General features: G+C 44.4%; 1 protein-coding gene across 3 annotated transcripts in view; it reads left to right on the forward strand.

Annotated features, from left to right (window-relative positions):
• Positions 1 to 22,283, forward strand: part of LOC142584882 (S1 RNA-binding domain-containing protein 1) — a 110,727-nt gene that overhangs the window by 10,662 nt on the left and 77,782 nt on the right. For all 3 annotated transcript variants that reach the window (XM_075695206.1, XM_075695205.1, XM_075695207.1), the window contains exons 3-6: positions 6,521 to 6,706; positions 9,119 to 9,208; positions 15,885 to 16,168; positions 20,867 to 20,984. In XM_075695206.1, the coding sequence (XP_075551321.1) occupies positions 6,521 to 6,706; positions 9,119 to 9,208; positions 15,885 to 16,168; positions 20,867 to 20,984 (678 nt within the window). The remainder of the gene's footprint in view (positions 1 to 6,520; positions 6,707 to 9,118; positions 9,209 to 15,884; positions 16,169 to 20,866; positions 20,985 to 22,283) is intronic.

Genomic DNA, 22,283 nt, shown 5'->3' on the forward strand with positions numbered 1-22,283 from the left:
CCAAGATAAGAGGCGAGGTATAATCACTCTCTCCTGGCTTGATTACACCTAGCTCTAACATCTTGTTTACTTCAGCGGCCATGACTTGACGTTGACGAGGTGAAACGCAATAAGCTTTCTGGGTCTGATGAGGTTAACTCGATATCATGAATGATCGCTGTGGTCCTGCCCGGTGTGTCTGAAAGTATGTCTCTAAATTCAAACACGAGCTCCCTCAGTTTGGCCCTTTAATTGGGATTCAACTCTGCCTGCTCTACTAGCTTGTCAATGGTCTGGTGAATGTCATTTGCTCCCGTTATTGTTGTTAACTCCGGAAGGTCGACAGGCATCTCCTCAGGTTGGTTAAGGGACATGTTCACAATGGCCTCCCTCTGCCGTAGGGTTTAAGTAGATTGCTGTGGTAGACTTGTGATGTCCTTTAATTTCCTGGTACCGTAATTACATAGTTTGTTTCAGATAATTTCTGAATTATGTCATCCGGTCCTTCCCATTGAACCTGTAGTTTGTTTTTCAATAAGGGTTTTAGAATCATTACCTTTTCTTCAACTTCAGTGCGTTGCGTTTGAGCTGTCCTGTCATAGTATCACTTAGCATTGCTTTGGGCCCTGCACATTTCCTTCCCTGCTAATTCTTGAGATGTGTGCAGTCGGTCTAACAGCTCTAGCACGTATGCCACAACTGAAGAGTTGTCCATCCAGCCTTCCCAGGCTTCTCAAACAATGCAAAGAGGGGACCGAAGGCAACGACCGTAAACGAGCTCTGAAGGTGAAAACCCTGTTCACTCGTGTGGTGCAGTTCGAAACGCGAACATTGCTGCAGGCAAGCAAACCTCCCAGTCGGTTTTGTGCTCATAACAAAGGGCTCGCAAAAGCCCTTTCATCATGACTGAGTGGACTTTCTCTACCGCGTTTGACTGCAGGTAGTACACTGAGCTATGAATGATTTTAATACCGCACATTTCCAGAAATGTCGAGGTCTTAGCGCTCGTAAAGACAGATCCTTGATCTGACTGGATGTCTGCGGGAAACCCCACTCGTGCGAATATAGACAAAAGTGCGTTGACAATCTCCACCGAGCTTAGTTCTTTGAGGGGCACCGCCTCTGGGAATATCGCTGCGGGGCATAGTACAGTGAGAATATGCCGATAGCCATACTGCGTTGCAGGAAGTGGTCCCACTGTGTCTATTATGAGCCTGCAAAACGGCTCCGTGATAATGGGAACAAGTTTCATTTGCGCCGTAGCCTTATCTCCGGGCTTGCCTATGCGTTAACATGTGTCGCAGGCTCTTACGAATGCTTCCAGTTCTCAAAAGCAGCTGGGAGAGTAAAATTCCTGCAGTAAGTGGTCCTTAGTTTTCCAAATGCCCAGATTCCCTGTCAAAAAGCCCCTGCAAACCAGGTGCAGGAGCTGCTCTCTATAGGGATGCGGCACCACGAGTTGGTCGAATTGCACTCCCTTTCGACTGTTTTACTTTTTATAGAGGACGCCTGCCCTCTTGAGGAACTTTGCATTCTGTTTGGCCACACCTTCTTTCACGTCTTGGCCTTAGGTTACGCAAGGTGGAATCTTTTTCCTGCTCCGCAATCAATGTGGCAGGGCTTACACTCAATAACTTTCTTCGGCATTCTGCCTCTCGAGACATTTCAGGCCACAGTGCGTTCCAGATCTCTTCATTAGCTAGTATACTTTCCGCAATATCCCCTATAAGGCTGTCCTCTTTAGTGCTGATTGACGAATCCTCCGTCAAACCTGTTTTCTCCACCACTGGACATTCGTACACTACCTTGGCCGTGAGCTTCCTTGCCTAGGACCGAGTTAGAGCTTGCACTATTCCCTCACTAAAACCAATTCCCCTGCGTCGCAGCAAATCCTCAGATTTGTTTGAAAACAAATATGGATACTGAGGCGGGAGATGTGCCGAGACGGTGGCTTCAGTGTCCAGTACTCCAAAAGAGCGTTCGATGCGAATCTTTGCCACAGGGAGACAAACACTGGATGGAGGCCTGTGCGGCTTGCCTTATCCATGCACATTCTCCAGTGAACTGACCTTCCTCCACATATGACGGGTGCGCCACGTCCATTGTGGCTGCCGAGTCACAAAGCACCCAACACGGTTTACCATGAGGTCTCGAATGTACATTTCTAGAAATTTCAGATTTTCCTTGTGACTAGTTAGTGACGTCAACACTAGTTTGGGATTTTTGCACCCCACGGAGATATGCCCCGTTTGCTGGCAGTTGTAACAAACTACTGGTTTCTTTGCTTCGAAAGCTTTTTTCTTTTGCCTTTCTGCCCTCTGTTCGGGTGGCTCCTCCTCTGCCTTCCTGTTCTCATTGCTAATTTTCACCAAATCTGATCTTTCCTTGGATTTATACTGACTCGACTTTGACCATCGCTCTGGCTTGCCGGGTCTGCATTTATTCATCTCTTTCTTAGGAGCTTCATTGCCTTCGAACGCACGGCGAGCTGCATACTCCTCAGTGAGATTTGCCGCTCTCGTGATAGTGTCTATGCCTGGTCTATCCTGAACCCAATACTTGATATTTACTGGCAGCCGGTGGTAGAACTGTTCTAAAGCAACGCACTGGAGTGTCTTTTCGGCGTCGCCGAGTGCACCCTCTTCTCTGAGCCATTCTTTCAGGTTTACTTCCAAGGTGTATGCGAAATTTGAGTATGGCTCACTTTTGGTCTTCTCGACCTCCCTGAATTTTTGCCTGAATGCTCCTGCTGATAATCTATACTTTTTAAGCAGATTCACTTTGGCTTTATAGAAGTCCTCTGCTTCTTCGTTCCCCATGCAGGCAATGATATCAGCGACCTCGCATAGCAGTAACGTAAGCAAGCGTTGAGGCCACGCATTTCTCGCGAATTTTCCCTTCTCACACATGCACTCAAACAGCACCAGAAAAGACCTATGTCCCCTCCTACTGCGTAGGGTGCCATCAAGTCTGTCATTCTGCATTTGCTTTCTCGTGCCTCTAGTAGTCTTTCAGTATTTTGAGCCTTCAGAAACTCAATATCTAGGCACCTTATTTCGAGGTCGCGCTCTTCTTTTGTCTCACGTGCTGCCCGCTTGCGCTCTTCTTTTTCTTCTAGGCGCTTATGCTCTTCCTCCTTATCCGCAATGCTCTTTAGGCACTCCTTCATTTCGTCGTCTGCCCCACTCGCTTCGATCGCCTCAACTATCTCCGGCTTTCTCTTTGATTTGGCAATTTGGAGACCCAATTCTCTGGCCAAATTAAACAACTCAAGCTTCTTTAGCGCCTTCAAGTTCATGGCTGCCCTTTATGCTGCCAACTCTTCACTCTGTAACAACATCGACGTACTCAAAACTTCCGTCAATGGTTAAAAAAAATCGCTGCTCTGTGCTTCCCAAAAAATACATAAAGCCAAGTGATATCTGAGTGAATAAAAGCCGTGCACTCACCATATATGCAGTTATGAATCCTGACACCTTCTTTCCGAACGTAGTTACCAGGAAGAAGAGGAGACGATCTTTTAGATGTCGTCCAAAGTTGGGGTCTCCAGGGTAGCGTATCCCTCCAATGCCAACCAGTTGTTGCGACGCTGTTTATCGTACCTCGACTGACGTTACTATCGGGTAGCGTGGCGTTGTCAGCAGGCTGCAGGCCTCCGGTAGACCATGGCGACAAGGCAGGGACGAGACGATTTCTAGTGTGAAACTTGCACTGTTTATTCAATGGTTGGTGAAGGATAAGAAGAAGAGAATGAATAAATTGAAAAAAGTACATTGCAGGGCCCCTTAAATAGGCCCGCTAAAATTGTAGGCGGGATCTTGCTCACGTCAACATCACGTGACATGCACTGAGTCTGGTCGAGGATAGGTGGCTGATCCCTGCTCCCAGGTGAGTTTGCATGAGCTTGCCTCCTCTGGCGGCGACCCACGAAGTCTGGTCAGGGACAGGCGGCGGATCCTTTCTCCCAGGTGAGTTTGCATGAGCTTGCCTACTCTGGTGGCGACCCATGGAGTCTGGTCGGGGATAGGAGACGGATCCCTTCTCCCAGGTGAGTTTGCACAGGCTTGCCTCCTCTGGCGGCAACCCACGGAGTCTGGTCGGGGATAGGCGATGGATCCCTTCTCCCAGGTGAGTTTGCACGGGCTTGCCTCCTCTGGCGGCAACCCACAGAGTCTGGTTGGGGATAGGTAGCAGATCCCTTCTCCCAGGTGAGTTTGCACAGGCTTGCCTCCTCTAGTGGCAACTCGTGGGTCTTTGGTTTGTGGAAAGCGTTCTCCCCTAGAGATGGACAGTTCGCAGAAAGGGTTCTCCCCTTGGTCGCACACACAAAGGGGCCTGTCATCACTGCGGGGTGCCCACCAGACTGGCAATCACTCGAGACAACCATAGCAAATTAGGAATCCATCCTCTGTTTTGATTAGGCATGGTCTTTGTACATCCCTTTTGCCCGGGTCGTTACACGTCAACCGTAACAGGGGTTAACCGAGGGCCTGATATTTATTAGTCATATCATAAGACGCCAACAAACACTGACACCAAGGACAACATAGGGGAAATTAGTTGTGCTTAATAAATAAAATGAAGAAACAATAAATTAATGGAAATGAAAGTGGATGAAAAAACAACTTGCCGCAGGTGGGGAACGACATCACAACCTTCACATTTCGCATGCAATGCTCTACCAATTGAGCTACCATGGCGCGGTTTACCCATCCACTTTCTTAGGTATTTATGTTTCCTAGTAGAACCCTGGGAGTGTTAGCCAGAGCCGCCACTCACAGACCTTGGCGGCGGATGTGGAACGTCGATTCTGCCGCAGGAGTCACTAGAATGTGATCTTTTTGGGTGAAGGCAACCGGCCAATAAACCCATACATGCTACTTGAAAACATCAATGTTGCCGGATTCGAGACCCTCATTGTGTAGTAAACGAGAAGAAGGGGGGTTAACTGAGGAGCCCGATTTTTATTACTCATATTAGTCATATTAGTTTATGTCATATGCTAAGGTTGTGGGATCGCTCCCCACCTGCGGCAAGTTGTTTTCTCATCCACTTTCATTTCAATTAATTTATTGTTTATTTATTTCACTTAATAAGCACAAGTAGTTTTGCCTATGTTGTCCTTGGTGTCAGTGTTTGTTGGCTTCTTGTGATATTACCAAAAAGAAACTAATGACTTATGCAACTGTTTACCTTTTGAGGACGGTTATTATGGTCATAATTTCCGTGTTTAACCTAAAGTAATAATGCTTGCAAAAATCCTATGCAATCCTAGTTTCTCACATTTACTGGAAAGGCATTAATATTGCATCCACTAACCAGTGTTGCAGGTGTCCGTGCACTGTTTTAAAAAGAGATGCGCAGATAGAAAAATTCTGCGTTTAGAAATTTTTACTCGCTTTCCTAAGAAAACACTGTAAATTTTAGATATTAGACTTTCTGTTGCACTACAAATTAGGAGGTCCTTAGAAATTTTGGAAGAAGCTTCCTTTAAGAGAGAAATGGGATAACATTCTGAGATCCCTGATGGCTTCTTGTGCTTCCCGGCAGCTGTAGCTTATGTGATCGTAATGTTTACCGGGAAACACTGGCAGCAAACGCTATGCGCGAAGGCAAGCTTTCTGGTGGAAATTCGGCCTCTTCCTTGAGCCAATCCTGGAGGTTGTGCATAGCCGCACCAGAATAACTACATGATTTTCAGGTTTCTGTTATTGTATCGCAGTTTTAACATTTAAGGCTGAGAAGATTTAAGATAAAGGGCATGCGCTGTTGGTGTTTTGTTTTATGACATCTTTTGCGGGATGTCATTCTCAAAATTTTGAGAAATGAATTTGTCAAGAATGCAAGGCAAGGTATGAGCAACTTTAGTAATACAATAGTGTGACAATATAACTCATATATATTGCATGTCGTATAGTAAGGCGTGGCATATACATATATACCTAAATATATACAGCAATTTCCTCTCACTGACTACTCTGCCAAGACCGGGTCTTCTGTGATACGGGGCCCTTAATACTGTCGCGTTAAAACAGTAGACAGTCGGCTTAAGTTGATGCACCATAAATATCTTAAAAGAAGTTGCGACAGACAAAGTGGGAAGCCATACATTCACAGTGACTACCATCCATCCGTAATTATGCCACTAGAATGTACTTGAATCATCATTACCTCTTCGCTCAGTACACTCATATTACCTTGAACCATCTTACAAGGGCTTGTTAGCAGCAGCCCCTCTGCATTTACTTAGATTGATTCTGAAGCAAAGTCATGCTCTCAGTGACCAAGAATAAATTAATATGCCTTAAGCAAAGTTCATAAATTTGCTTTATTCATCTCCACGTCACCTTTTGATTTTTGGAGATCTCAGGGTGTTGGGGCACTTTATTGGGCACGGTAAACCTTCCATTAGTCTCGTCATCCAAGTTGGCATGGCTCTGAAACATGTTTTTCAGTAAAGAAATAAACAAGAAACAAGGACTTTTGCTGCTTCATTGCTTCATTCTTACCATCTTGGTGAAACAATGTGCAAAACCTGCAGGCTTCCGATGTGAAAGTGACAGCACCAACTGGCAGGAAGCGAAAACTTGGTGCATCCACACCGAAGTCGCAAGCTTCCAACGGCGGGGATCAGCTTGTCAAGGAAGAAGCTGGTGCTGAAGCCAAGCCGGTAAAACGGGCTCGAACAGTCTTGCCGGAATACATACCTTTGGAAGGCCCAATGAGGGTGAGCAAGAACTTATTGAGTTCATATTGGTTGCAAAGCATATGCAGGTAGGTTCATTGTGAAAGGGGTGCTAAAGATAAAATGAGTTGCGTAACTGAATTACACTTCTACAATACCAAAAAAGCCACCTAGAATTTTTTTTTTTTTTTTAACGAGAAACAGCTGGTGACAGGCACCACAAAGCTTGTCACAGCATCATGGATTTTGACATCTGCTCTGGCCTAATTGATTATTGGCACAGATAGACTACACTGTATTCTAAAGGAGCCAAACACTTGGCGAGCTTCCAGTATTTTTACTGCACCACAACAGCCCAAATGCAAAGAGAGATACTTTGAAATCCATGACATCCTACTGATACCAGCACTGAAGTTCCTGTGTGAATATTGTAACATTAACGTTAGGCCTTTTTCTCTTCCAGTAATCAACCGTTAACGTGGAATTAAGCGAAAACAATTTTTCAAATAATGTTTTGAAAGACTTTATCAGTCTACACTGATTTTGTATTTCTCTTTAGTGTGCCTTTAAAGGGAATGCACATTAGCAGAGCATGAGTGAGTTTATCTTTACGGCAAGTTCGAAAACATCGAGCTTTGTGGCAGATGACACATGGAAATTGTAACTGGCATCTGCTCTCAGTACTTGCGTAGTGCGTCGACAGCACTTCTGCAGGCACTGATAGCTGCAATGTCCACAAGACGGGAGCCAGATACATGTGCGTTTATATTTGCTAAATGTGCTCTTTACGGGAGCACATATGGCACAAAGGTCTCTGCCATCTTGCGAACCAAGTTCTTGTGGGAAAGCCACACATCACATTCACAAGAGCCAAGCTCGTTGCGACATGAACCGTTGTGCTTGCCTGCTTTATCCGGGATGATCGAGGGCTTCTTAGTTACAAGCTTGCACATGTTAGCTGTGGTAGTTGTTTGATTTCTTTTCTGAACGAATAGAAATATTGCATTGGAGGGGTTTGGATATTGCCTACTGCTGGAATCTTTCATTGCGAAGGCCTGGTGGCACCATCTGAGGAAATGCGTGCCGACCAGCAGCCCTGAGCAAGCTCAAAATGCAAAAAAAAAGGGGGGGTTTAACATATAATTGCCCCTCTAAAAAAAAATCAAAAAAAGGAAACGATACAGACTAATCCCAGAAGCAGTAGTCTGGACAATGGTCATGGAAGAAAGTGCCACACTGGTAGCATGGTAGCTCTGCCATCACTAGCTTTGTTTATCAATGCCTTAGTGGCAGCTTGTCTGCGTTACACAGTTACTCTTGGGACTTTCGGGACGTTTGATGAATGGGGGTGCAAGTGGCCAATGGAAAACAGTGTCAACACTGGCTCCCTAAAGGCAGTCATATACAGTAACTCTACGCACAATCTTTATAACATGTACCAATACTCTGTTTCTCACAGAGCAGGCAATGCTATGAAGTCTAGAAATTCTCTCGCTGCTCGCTTTTGCGACCAAGAAATAACATGTCACAAGGGATAGAACTTATTAGGTATGTGTCATGTATTTCAATGTGAATGAAGCGTCGCACTTTTTATGTTGCAAAATGTAACCTATTTATTATAGGGAGCGTTTCAGAGAGCTGGACCTATTTACCACCCATCGAGTGCAGCGATGTGTTTCTGTGACCAGCGGCCCCAATCCAGCACTTGTGCTCACAATCAAAGCATAGTATGTCGCACACCGAAAGCAAGAAGTTGCACAAATAACGCATGATCTGACGTAACCTTCCGTCCACAAGTTGGAGTTGTAATGTGTGACAGTTACTCCGTAGAAAGCATCCGAGATCCAAAAACTACTGCACTGTGAAATGAGTGGATGAGAATTGCATGATGCAACACCTACGTAATGCAGTCATGGTCATGCAGCACAGCATTGCCTGTTACGTATGAAATACATGAAATATGCAGGCAAACACCTTGCTTTATTAATCAGTTGCGACCTAAGCCAAACTGATAAAAATCAGCTAAACAATGTGGTGCAGAGACTTTCCCAGCAAGCTCAATTATAACCAGTATTGTTGATGATTTGAGCATAACTTAAGTCCAACTATGTATCTTCAAGCAGTTTTTAAACAAATTCAAAGCATGTGTAAATCAGTAGTGGCATATGCATAGAGAGTTGCAGCATACAATTTTGTTTAATTTCTGCATTGCTGAACACAAGTTTGCTTCTTTAATCTTCTTTGGAAATGACATTATCACTGTGTGCACATTGTGACAGGGCTCCCATTGCTTGTTCCGTCTACATGTTAACAAACCTGAGGGTGTCAAAATTAATGTGGACACCTCCGCTGTGTCATCGCTGGTGTGGATTATGTGTACAAAAATGCAGGACAGTGTGCATGTTCAACAGCGGTGAAAAACGTGAAGACGTAAACTGAGCCATTTGTGCGCAGCCGGCGCCCCCTGTACCACCGAAGAAGCCCATGGTAAAACCTCGTCCTCGCAAGCCTGCGGCGACCTTACCCAAGAAGCCAAAGTTGCAGGTAGGAGCTGGGCAGGATGCAGTGGTGTCCACAGGTCTTTTGTTTTTTGTTTTTCTTTCAAATTGTTCTTATGCGCCCTAGACAATTTTAGGCAAGCTGTGGCTTACTACTGTCTTGGGGAGTTGATGGGGAATCTTTGCGGCAGACTTGAAAACATCGTAATATTTAAATGTGCGACGTGACGAAGGTTACAAAAGGGGTCATCAAGAAGTGCTTTTTTTTTCTGTGTGGCCTTCGTATCTTTGTTAATTGTGTTTTTTCATGTGCGGTTTTTGCAGCTGTTGTGTGTGTCAGTTTGTACGAGTCGGCCACTGAATCTTATGAGATACAGGATTTGTGAAAATGTTTGAATTCCTGCAAAGTCTAGTTACATAGCCTCAAATTCTAAATTACATTCTGTAGTAGTTTTTGTGGCTTACGCAGTGACCTACGAAATCATAATTGTCATGCCTTAGCAGATCAGAAACTAACATTTGTCGTGGAGCCGATCTCCCAGAAACGTTTGTAGCCGACTGTACGTCTTTGTCTCGTTACACTCGACTAGCTTGTCTAGTTAAACCCTTAACGTGTTACATTTTTCCCCAAGAACAAAAGAGAGTAATTTGGTTTCCATTTTTTTTTCTATATATATTTTTTTCTACACACCTGCTTATGCCCTCAAAAAAAGAAAAAGAAAGGAATCATAAGTATGAATGCTGCGCTCTTACAACCCGTGCATATGGCGCAAAAAATTTTGCAATGGGATGGGCTCGCTGTGAACCACAAGAGGGGTCACAACTGATGGCGAATGGAGCCCATTGAAAACTGTGAAGGGCTTGACGGCGACAAGTAGACCGCAGGCGATTGGAATGGTCTGTCTGCCAATGCCACGCACCACTCCTATGCGCATCAGTTCAAGGCTGTTCTCGAATCACTGTTTTGTTAAACTCAGTCCATGCCAAATATAATACTCAATCTCCAGGCCTTTTGAAGTATTATAAATGAAATGAAATGAAAAACAGTTGAGAGTAGCTTTAGAGCTGTTACCTGCCACTTACTGGCATCCAGCTGTGCATTTTCACTGACGCCCTGGTCATATGACCGCTGCTTCAGGACTCTAATGCAGGATACATATTAACTTTGAGTTTCAGCATTCGGAAAGTCATTTTGCTTACAGAGTCTTTAAATGAACATATTAAGTCAAGTTAGAATAACCTACTGTATTTACTTATGTAAAGCCTGCAATTATTTTTTCAGGGTGCGGGCTGTAATGGGGGGGAGGGGGGGGCAGTCTTATGGCTACTCGCTGAAGCCTTGGACTGCCATGCAGAACAACCATAGTGGCCAACTACGAATACATTTTGCAATCGCCGAGCAATTTTTTTTTTTTTTTTAGACGCAGGGAAATGCTGCAAAAATATCTTAATAATCTGTCAGTCCGAAAAAGACTGATTGTGACAGCCAAATTTTTTTTTCTTAGAGCGTCAGCACAGCAGAAAATTTGTTTACAGACTTTTTCTCAGTGTAGTGCTCTATTAAAGTAAAAAATCTACTTTGAATTTCATGATGGCTAAAAGTGTGGGTACGTTTAGCGTTCACCCATCACGCAACTCAATGTGCTTCGCTGGTTGTCATGTGCAGATACCGCGCACGCGGCCTTGACTCCGTGGCACTTAGGTTAGGCTGTGCTGTACAAAATCAGTTTGGAGCTTCACAGGCTTGATGTTCCTCGATCTTACCTTGCTCCGTCCAGCAACAGCACACACGAACGTGGTAAATGTTCGAGGTTGTTGCCGGTTGATTGCCTACTGACCCAGGTTGCACTTCACTCATGTGGCCATCGGTCCAGCCCTTGCATGTGATCTCACACCTGATCGTCGATGCATCTGCAGGTGCAGACATTTTAATTGTGAACTTGCTGCAACATGTTGCTAGCTGCCGCATCTGCCAGCTAGCAACCAGCTGGGCTTAACCAGGATCGTTTCGTCAGATTTGGCTACAAAGTTGCAGTTTGGTGCTGAGTGCGAGATGCATAGTCATGGTGATAATGCCATTGTTGGCACAACAACTAGGGTCATCTAGTAGGGGCTTGCGGAAATTAGCACTTTCCTGTCCACAGGAATATAGGCAGTTTTTGAGTTGTCTACTAAACAATTTTTTTTACTGCTACAGCAAATGCTTGATATTAGAATGTATGGTATGAAACTGCAGAAGAAGGAATGTGCTTTCTAATCGTATTATATTCAAGCATACATTCATTAACAATCCTTTGAACCAAGTTATTTTAATATAACAATTTGTTACGAAAATAAGAAAACTTTGCAAAAACATTGGTGCTGTTTTGCACCAAAAGAACATAAAAATATATCAAGATATACATATTGAACAAAAAGGCTACATACAATGTTCCTGCATATATATAAGCTTTCTGTCTTTAGAAGTCCTTTATATACAAAGGAAAATGTTAGCCCTAGTGGCTACTGTGTTCGTGTGGTGGATCTTAGGATCTTGCAGAACTGCGGAGCTCAATAATTACGCAGTGCTGAGGTCCACTCCCGGCCGCCTTCTTGTGCAAAACTACACTCTTTGTGCTTCCTCCAGCAAGTAGCCCTGCTAAAAACGATGTTGGCACTCTGCACATGAGAACTGTGACCTTTAAACAACGCCGGATATCTTTTGATCTGAGGGTGGCAGTGATGAAACGATTTGGAGTAGAAAACGAAACCTGCCAGTGGATACCTGTTGACATTCTGGGGCTATTTGATGCACTTTCGCCGCCTAATGAATCAAAATTATCTTCAGAGTCCGTGCTGCTATCCTCAAAACATTATGGTGCAGACTCGTCGGGATCCGTTGAAATTTCCCGTTTACGAAGGGCATCTGTGCTTCACGTCGGTGCCATGTCGGAAGCTGCAAGCGCTTGTCACACCTGACTAAAAGGCTCTTTAAAAATCCCCCCACGGTAAAAAAAAATGGAACACAAAAGCAAAACTAGAAAAATTGTACCTCTTTTATGGGGTGGATGACGCTAGTTGTCCGAAAGCGCCCAAAGTGCAGCGAAATTTGAAGTTGAAACCATCGATAATGGGCTATCGATGGGTATAGATGCAGACAGGAAAGTGTTAACCTACATGTGGGTGTGTGCATGCCGCTTTATAAAATCCTTTTTCAAAATTTTCGCGCTCTGAAGCATGGGTGCGGGCCTTGCACGAGCAAATACAACACTATACACGGTTAAACAATATAATGAACTGAAATATAATTAAATTTTCTCTATAATGAAGTATATAACTTTTTATAATTTCTTGCCTCTGGAACACCACGTGTTTAAAACCTCAATATAATGCAGTCTGTTATTCGCTATTTCAATATAACGAACTTTCACTGCCGCCGCAAAGGACTACCAAGACAATAAATGGATACTGCCGTGGATGCAGTTAGTCAAATGGTTGAATTACAAGCGGTTACTTGTGAACGCACCCCTCAAATCACGTGCCACGCGATGAGGAGCGACTGCCAAAGCTTAGCAGCATGATCTTCATCATGAAGTCCAAGTGCGATAAGATCCTATTGCCCCCACACGCTATATGCTTTGGGTGCGAGTGAAAGCGTGTGAGGGTGAGCCAATAACAATGGTGGATGGGGGCTTGATGAGCACTGTCTTCTGTCTTACCGCACAGGCAAGGGGAAAGGGGTGAGCGTAGCACACTTGCCGTAATGCGATCAAGCACATGTGTGTGCTTTTCTGGCGGGGTCACGGCCGCATGTGGCCGAGGGTATATGTACACAGCCCACGTGCATCATTTTAGAGGTAGTCTGCCAAGCGTGCAAAGACTGGATGAGCAGAGACAGTGTGTCACCGTGCGCTGTCTTCCCGCGTGTTTAGTACTGGAGGTTGTGTAAACTCTGGTTTCGGAGACACGTTGAAGTGCGACACAGATGAACCATTCGATCCCGGCTGCTGGTGCTTTTCACGATAGTTTCACATGGTAGTGATGTTGAAGAAAGCAGCAAAGCTGGGAATGGCGAAACTAGTGTTTTATTGGGCAAACCTGTGCCCTTAAAAACAGGCTACACTCAAAGCACAAAGGTAGCGACAAACACAGTTGGTGATTGGCGAAAATCTGATCTGCCAGTCTAGCGCGTTGGGTTTTATACACGAGTCATCGAAGGTTCCAGAGTAATCGGTGGTGCCCACGTTTCTTCGGGAAAGTTCTACACAATTCGCGTCACACATGCAATCAGATTACACAAGCTTCGGTGGCAACAGAACCATCGATAACATTCAAGAAACTTCCCATACATGCGGGCGCGTCCCGCGCTGAGCGATAACATTTGTTAGATGGTGAAGAGCGCTCATCCGTAAAAGATAAACAAGTTCATGTGTCAGTAGCATCGTCCAACTGCGAATGACACCATCAGCCGCAAGGGAGGAATGGGTGCAAAAGCGTGGCTTCGCTTCTACATGACGTGATACCGTATCTTTCGTTGTCGACTCTCAAGTTCAACAAAATGAATTTTTTTCTCATACAGTTTTGCTTTTTCCGATTGCCTGATAATTCGGAAAATTTTGTGGCTCCTTCCATGTAAGCAAAATTCATTGGTGTCTGTACTTGCTTGCATAAAAGTTTATATTTCAGTATGACAAAATGTCACTTAGCAAAGCAAATTGACGATGTTAACAATTTTATTATATCGAGGTTTATCTGTATTACCTATGCGCTATATTTATTTGTCGTGGGTGAAGTGCAAAAACATTGCGTCAGATTCTAGTTGGTGGAGAAAGCAAAAGAAAGACAATGGACACCCGCTTAGAGTGCAAAGGTATGGCTGAATGAGGAAGACGACAAATATTCTGTTGCGGCACGAGCAAGCGAAGGTGCAGAATAACAAGAACACTACAATGATTATAGACTGACACTGTCTCTTACAAGGAAGAGAAGAAAGAAGATTTGGAACAGGAGGCGCCAGGTTGGCGAGAGGACAGAGAGGCTTCGTGTTCTGATATCGCACTCGGGCTATGCCTAAGTAGCGACACCCATAGCCAAAGAGCCTCATCACAACCATCAGTGATTGAACAAGGGGCACCTCAAGTTGGAGTCAACGCTTCAACAAGGAGACTTGTCTTCATTAGGGCAGCAAAACAAGTTTCCTTGTCAAAAGCCGGATACTACTATATTATTGCTTGTTTGACCACTGTTTATTACTTCATGTTTCCATCTTCTTGTGAACCTCTGCCTTCTCTGTATGTATATACATACCATTTGTCATCATTATGCCATACATCTAGACCAGATATGTAGACACACACACATGGGCATGTGTGTTTGGGCGAAAATTGTTAAAAGCAGAGGCACCTTAGTGCATTTTCAGTAAGCCCAATTAAGATTTACACGCCTTTCATCATTGACATGGCAAAGGAATGGTCTCAAAACAAAGACTGCAACACACCTCTCAGTTCCAGGCATAGGTCGGCAGAATAAGCAGATACCCTCGAACCTCAATAGAATGAAACAGGATGTAATGAAATAATGGATATAACAAAGTAAACAAATTTCCACTTGAAATCTCAATAGCGATCCATGTATTTAAAACCTCCTTTTAACAAAGTGAAATTGTCCTACTGATGGATAGAACGAACTAAGTTTCTCCAAAACCAAAAAATACTCGACTGTAGTGTGCCAAATGCATCGCTTTATGCTGGGTTTGGCACTAATTCACCACAGCAGTTGAAAACTCCTGCATCCCCACGTCGAGTACACTGTCGAGCAACACAGGTCTTTCTCACCTCTGTGCGTAGCTGTGCACAGGCACTGACTCACTATTGCACTTCTCGATTGACCTCTCTCTGTTGCATGTGCCTGGCTGTGTGAGCAGCACCACGCCGCGTGGCTGTGCAAAAGATTGGCGCATTCGCTTCTACAGCACGGTGCTGCTGGGCGTCACCTTCGAGATCTCCCCAGCGTAATCTTGGGGGTCACGCGGAATCCTGCGCAAGTCGTGCCATTTTGTCTGGCTAAGCGCGGTGGTGCAAAGGATTAGTGTATTCACTTCTCTCTTTCCATCTGACGCACCGCGCAGACAGCTGCAGCTGCACCTGGCCTCCGAGATCTCCCCGGTGCAATTTCGGGGGTCATGCCCAAGCTGTGCATTCACTTCTCCCTGCGGCACGTCGTGTGCACTGGCAGCTGGGCGTAGCCTCCTAGATCGCACTGCCACCGTTTGAGTTACTCACTCACCAATGTTCTTGCAGGCCATGTACTCACTCACGCTCACATGCACTCGCACTCGTCAGCCCTCTCTTACTCACATTCATAGTCACTTACCTCCACACTTGCCAGCACCCACTCTTGCTCACACTCGCATCAATTCTCACTTACCGGCACTTGCAATCGATAGCAGTCACTCTTGTTCATACTTATTTCCACTCAAGATCACCATCACAGACTTTCTCACACTCACGTATACGGGCACTCCTCTTCATGCCACCTACTCGCCGGCACTCACTTCCGTTTATACTTGCATTCACCCACGTGCTCAACAAAGCTCTCTCTCTCTCTCTCTCTCTCACTCACAAATACACGTATGAAATGAGTGTGGAGCAAATATAAGTCAATGCACTTGAGAGTGAGTGTGCCAACCTATGGCTCAGGGCTTTAGGCTTCATCTGCCCTTGTGCCCCCTTGCCTCACTGCAGAAGGCTGCGTTGTCGGTGCTCTCGGCAGCCAAGGACCCGGCAGCTGGCTCAACGGCTGATGCTGCAATCGACGTGGAAGCGGAGTGGGAAGCCCGCTATGGCTGGCGTGTGGAGGAGGCGGTTGCCTCGACAGTGGGCGTGCAGGTGGATGTGGTTCGCAACGTGGTGAACATGCTGACCAACGACTGCACCATTCCATTCATCGCACGCTACCGTCGCGAGCAGACGGGTGGCCTTCAGGCAGATGGGCTGCAAGACATCCAAGACACGTATGCCAGCCTTCTGTGAGTACTCTATTCACCTATACACAAACTTAACGCTTGTTCATGGTCCAACCTAGTCAGCGTGACAGTGAATGCTTTCAGAGGAAGCTTTAGCTTGGGCCCAGCTCTGATGGCGCCTATTCAAATACACGTAAAATGCAGAAACATCTTTCTGAGGTAATCAGTAGGCCAATTTTAGTGAAACTTGTTGCATTTGTGAGAGAAAGTTGATTCTAGTGACTGTTGGAAGTGGAATTTCGATTTAGGGCCTGAATTTTCTTAAAGGAATTTTTAAAAATTGGTAAGGTTGAAAAAATAGAAGCACGAAGTCTACAAATGCAGAGCTGTGCACCTAGAACAGATGTTGCAGTTGTGTAAACTGCATCCATTATAGCATTCAAAATGGACAAATTTGATCTGTCAGTTTTTGTCTAGATTGTCTACAAGAGCTTTGCAAAAGTCCTACTCATGTAGTAGTTATAAATTTGAAAGCCATGTGTAACACATCAATTTTATCCGCTTTAGATGTACTATTAGATGCAATTTACAGAATTGTTATATCATTTTTCATTGCTGACTTAGAGAGTTCTAAACTTTATAATTTCATTTTCTGAAAATGTGCGATTTTTAACAATTTCTATTAAAACCTACACAGCCTAATTTGAAAATCTGCTACCAACAGTCACTAGATCTTGACTTTTTTGTTTTAAATGCAACAAACCTCTTCGAATTTGGTGCAGTGGTTGCCGAGAAAGGAGGTTTCTCCTTTGCCATGTATTTATATAGGAACCCTCGAGCTAAAGCTTCCTCTTCAGTCTGCCACATCAAATGCGCTGCTGAAATGCATCTGTTTCTACAGTCCAGTGTCACTTGACTGCAACCTGTGGGGATGCACACATCCCCTGATGTTGTTTTTCCTGCATGGTTCTCGCATCTCCTGTAATCCAGCTTGCCCGCCTAGCAGGGTGCCGTCGGCGGTCGGTGCATTTGCAGATTAGTATGAGAGGTGGCGCGAGTGTTACACTGCTATTGCCACATAACGGCAGAGTTACTCGGGCGCAAAAAGGGAGCCTGTTTCTCTTTGGTTTGGGGTCGGATAGCTGTGTGGATGTTTTGCGCGCCATCCTGCAAAAGGCTTAGGAGCGAGACAGTGGAATGGACGAACGCGATGGTTCAAACGTGCCACCGTTCGCGGGGCCATACACTCAAACAATTAGGCGTTTGTGTCCAACATCGAGGCAAACCTATTCTTGCCATCCGGTCGTGGTGTGTTGGACTTCCTCGATTTGTGATGCATCCATCAACATGTTCTATTGGTAATAATTCAGATGGCTAGATTGGTATATATAAGGCGCAATACATGTCCTTGTGATTGTTTGCACTGCTGTGTTGTTCATGTGTCCCAAGAGCATGTCTGAGACCTGACAAACCGAATGCAATGATGCAGTGATGAATCGACAGATGCTATGTGTGGCCTCTGAAATTGTCGGGCCTATCTAGTTTGTTTTACGTACCATCATGCGTTGCACGAGTGCAGCTGTTGCTTCCGCTGTTGTAGGTCCATTCGCACTATGCAGTCGGCAAAGGTGGCCGATCATGCACGCGGAGCATTCTGGATAATGCAGCACAAGATAGAGCATGTCAAAACTCCGTTAGCCTACTTTGGTGAGCCCTGCATGAGGCGATGCATGAGGCATGAGCCTATACTGCTGACAGCACGAAATGCGCCCAGTGTGTCGGTCAGCGATTGGAGCACTGCCATGGAGTGGTATTCGCGGCTGGCAACTTTTGGGAGATATGATCACTCTCACGAGATTTCGAGTAAGTCGGCATCGGACATTGACATCTGTGACCAACAGCTTTCAACGCACACAACAGCGCTTTTCCAGTGACCGCTGTTTCCCCTAAATGCTGTCTCGTCCGGTGCCGCATTACACAAAATCTCATGAAAGTGTTTTTTTTCCCAAAAGTAGTGGTGTGGGAGTACTGAATAGTAGATTTTGAATCGAATGTCGAATCGAATCAAGAAACAAAAGAGAAATATTGAATTGAACGTCAGAGAATTTTTCCCCCAAATTTAATGCTTACAAATTTTGGGAAAGAAAATACGGGGCTGTACATGCTTGGGAGTCTCCTAGCATAGCATAAAAATAATGTAACACGCTATCTGTAAGATAGGTACATAATAATCCAGATATACAGTACGGTATACTTTTATTAAAGAGACCACCAAATTAGTATGCCAGCACTGATTACAGCTCAATTCATTTTTGTCAATAAAATTTCTGTTGCATGTAATCAGGAGCTTTTTTTTCCTCTGAAACCAATGAATTAGTGACATTCTGTTGTACTGAATACCAATGACGTTCTCAGTTTAATATTGGACCTATTTGTGTGGCAGTCATTTATTCATTGCATCGAAAGTTCTGCTTTCTTGATTTTCTCCAGCATGCAATAGGGCTACCCAATTTTACGGCAAGGGGCTTATCATAGGCCCAGTCTGCACGACAGACGAAAAGACCCCACATCACGTGACTTGATTCTGCATTCAAGTGTTCCCTTTAACAGCAGACCACTCTGTACATTCGAATCCCATTAGTATAATGAAGTCACATCCAGCATGAAAATATCTTTGTCACATCTAATATTATGAGCACACATTCGTTACACACCTATTTTGACAAGAAACTATAGATTTAGTTAGTTATATCCAACAATTCATTATGCACTCAAACGTCGATAAAGATTAGGGTTGTGTGAATACTCGAATATTTTATTTCGAATCGGATAGTGAACATTCGAATAATTCGGTATGTGAATTCAGTATGTAATATACTATTTCTTGAATATTCGACTTCTCGAATATCCATACCTTCAGTGAATGACCCGGCCATGGGTGGTGCCTTGACATGTGCAGCGTTCCCATAGTGCACAATCTCTATTGAACAAGGCACAAGATTCATCCAGGTCGGAGATAATGATCGAAAGGATTAATGCAACGAGAATGGAGGGAAGTACAACACGAGTGCGTATAGAAAGCATGAGAGCATGTTTGAAGATGGGTCTGATTAGCCACTGGAAAGGTGTGCTGATTGCATCGAATGTGGGAGTTCACTCTTCGTGCACACAGATTTGCGCTGTTGGGAGCTCTCTGCCCACACGCGAGCACACAGAAAAACTTGGTACGTGTGCTTGCGGAAGTTACCGGCCGGTTGACAACGGACCTGAATGCCGCCTCAACGGCCATCAGTCTAACCTGTACATGTGATTTCTCAACCAATCACTGATGGGCCATACATAGAATATTTTAGCGACAACCCTTTCCGTGACGGTTTGGGGCCCTCATTATCACATCGGCAGGTGGCAAATTTTCATCACGGCCACACCATTAGCCACGCTGTCTTACCCGTTAGGCCTAATCAGAGGGTCGTGAAATACCAGCAACTAAAGTTACGGCTACGTAATGGATGCATATCTGTTGACAGGGGTCGCACGACCCACAGAAAGCCGATAAACTGCCCCACTAACCAAAGCGAATATATGGGATGATCGCTGCATGCTCAACGCCAACATATTTGCGCAATACCGTGCAGTGGCTTCTCGTTCCGAATGCTGTTCTTGGGTGGCTCACAGGAGTGCAACATTCTCTTTTCGTACCTTTGAGTGACCAGCCACAAGGACAGCTTTAGATTTACGCGGAGGACTCGAAAATATCGTGACAGTGCACTGACCCCACGCTTGATGCAGACAAAAAAGGGGGGGGGGGTGCTGAGGGGATGTTGCACAAACTTGCCGTGAACCTCCCAATTTGAGAACTCTCTACCGTCGACACTGATTGTTGTTGACACGTGCGGTACCGATGACCGCATGGAGCGATCTCGGGTGATGTCGGGTGATCCCCATTGGTATTCAGGACAATTTTGGTATTTCTTCAGCTTGAGAGGGAGAAAAAGCACTTAATTCTATTTAACAGGATGTTATGGGAAGGAAGAAGCGTGCGTCTATTTACAGATGGCTTTTAATGGCTGAGCCAACAAGCATAGAGCAACGATAATGCTAAACTCTTCTTCGTCGTATCCATTGTCCCATTCCATTATTTCATTGATAAAAAATATTTTCCAGACCTTCGTATACGTACTGAGTTGTTATCAATGCAGACAAACTAATTTGGTGTTCCCTTTAACAAGAGCAGAGCATACTACGGATCTCGATTCGTAGGTACATAAATTACTGATAGCTAGCAAGATTCTTGTCGAGGAATGTTTTTAGCCTCCTGAGCGAGTGCAGCACTGTGTTCCATGCACAAAATTTGGAAGCATAAAAGTTTGGGTTAAATTTTCTCATGTTCGATATTCGATTCAATATACGGCTTTTTTTTTCTTGATTTGATTCAATATCTACTTTTCATTATTCGCACACCTCTAATAATGATACATCTGATAACACATAGTACATCTAAAATGTTTCACTGATTACAGTGTATGATCAGCATGGGGGATTAACAAATAGCAGGTATAGTGAAGATATTTTCGTGTCGAATTCAACTTTGTTATAATTACGTTTGACTCTATTCATGTGTGTTATATCGAGGTTTGACTGTATTACATCTGTGTGGGTGTACGTAAAGTTACAATACTGCTGACCTCGTGTGTTGTATACTTCAATCAGCTAAAAAAGTGTGAACAGGGAATATGCAGTGTTGTGTTGTGTTATCTGTAGGCAGGTGAAAAAGAAAGCGCGCACCATACTGGATACACTGACCAAGGAGAACAAGGGGGACCCTAGTGTACGCAAGCTCATCATCACGGCAAAAAGCAGCGTTGAGCTCGATCATCTGGTGAGTTCATGCCACGGGTGGCAGGATTACCATCATCATCATCAATGTCAGCCTGTTTGTCTGCTGCGGGACGAAGGGCTCTCCCAACGATCTCCAGTTACCCCTGTCTTGTGCCAGCTGATGCCATCTTACAGCTGCAAATATCTTTGTTTCATAACATCGCACGATACATTGCAGCAAAGCTGACTTTAGGAAATTGGCTGCCATTGTCCAGCACATAAATTCTTGCCCATATTTCTGGCTAAAAACTCGGGTGAGCGTCAGATTTCTACTTTGTTTAAGAGCTATAATGCCACAAGCTCTAATGCTCTCTACATTAGTTTTCTTTTTTGAACACATTGAATGCAGTCGCATGTATGATGCAAAGGCATGTTAGAATCGAGAAAATATTACCGAATCAATCAGCAGTGTGTTTTTGGCATTTTGTTCTGCATTTTGTTTAATTCGACTGCCCAGATAATTCGATCTATTTTGTTAGTCCCGTCGAGATCGAATTAACGGAAGTCAATTGTAGTACAGTCGAACCTACTTATAGCAATGTCCAAGTTCTAAGAAAATCCCATTGTTATAACCAGTAATTGTTGTAACTGGGTTGTATAAAAAACGCAAAGGGGGCAAGCATTTGAGCATTTTAATTAGAAAGAAGTGCATTCAAACCCGCTATAGCATTACAGTCGAAATCAGCGATAGCGAAATCTCACAACAACGAAATTGTCGACGAAATATTTTCGTATCCCCAGCGAACGCCCACGGGATTCAGTGCTATCTCTGAACAACAAAATGCCGCTGAACTGTAGTCCTACATCAATGAAATTTGCTGAAACGTTAACCCACAGATTACCTACTTGCGCAGGACTAGCAGATCCCAAAAATTGCCCAAATGCCTTTGCTGTGCATTTAAATTATGTAAAATACCACCACATTATGCTTGCCTCGGCCCCGCCATATTTCTTTATAAAAACAACCAAACGGCAGAAGCAATTGCGTGTGCTCGAAACATGTGGCTGCATGTCTCTACTGACATGTGAAGAAGATTAACGGAGTTTTGACAGTAATGTTTATTTTGCAACACATTACCTATCGGTGCTACCTCATTTTGCAACAACGAAATTCTTGGGAAAGGTAATTTTTTCGCTCTCCCTGCCGGTTTTGTTATTGCGGGGTTCAACTGGTCTTAACAGTACTCATGTGTACCAGTGGGCAGCTGCTGAACTGTGAACTTTTTTATGCGTTCTTTGGTAAAATAAACTCCTTACTACATTGTTCCAATGTTGCGTTACTGGCTATAACAATTAAATC

This window comes from Dermacentor variabilis, chromosome 6, assembly GCF_050947875.1.
Source record: "Dermacentor variabilis isolate Ectoservices chromosome 6, ASM5094787v1, whole genome shotgun sequence".
In the NCBI taxonomy this organism is placed as follows: domain Eukaryota; kingdom Metazoa; phylum Arthropoda; class Arachnida; order Ixodida; family Ixodidae; genus Dermacentor; species Dermacentor variabilis.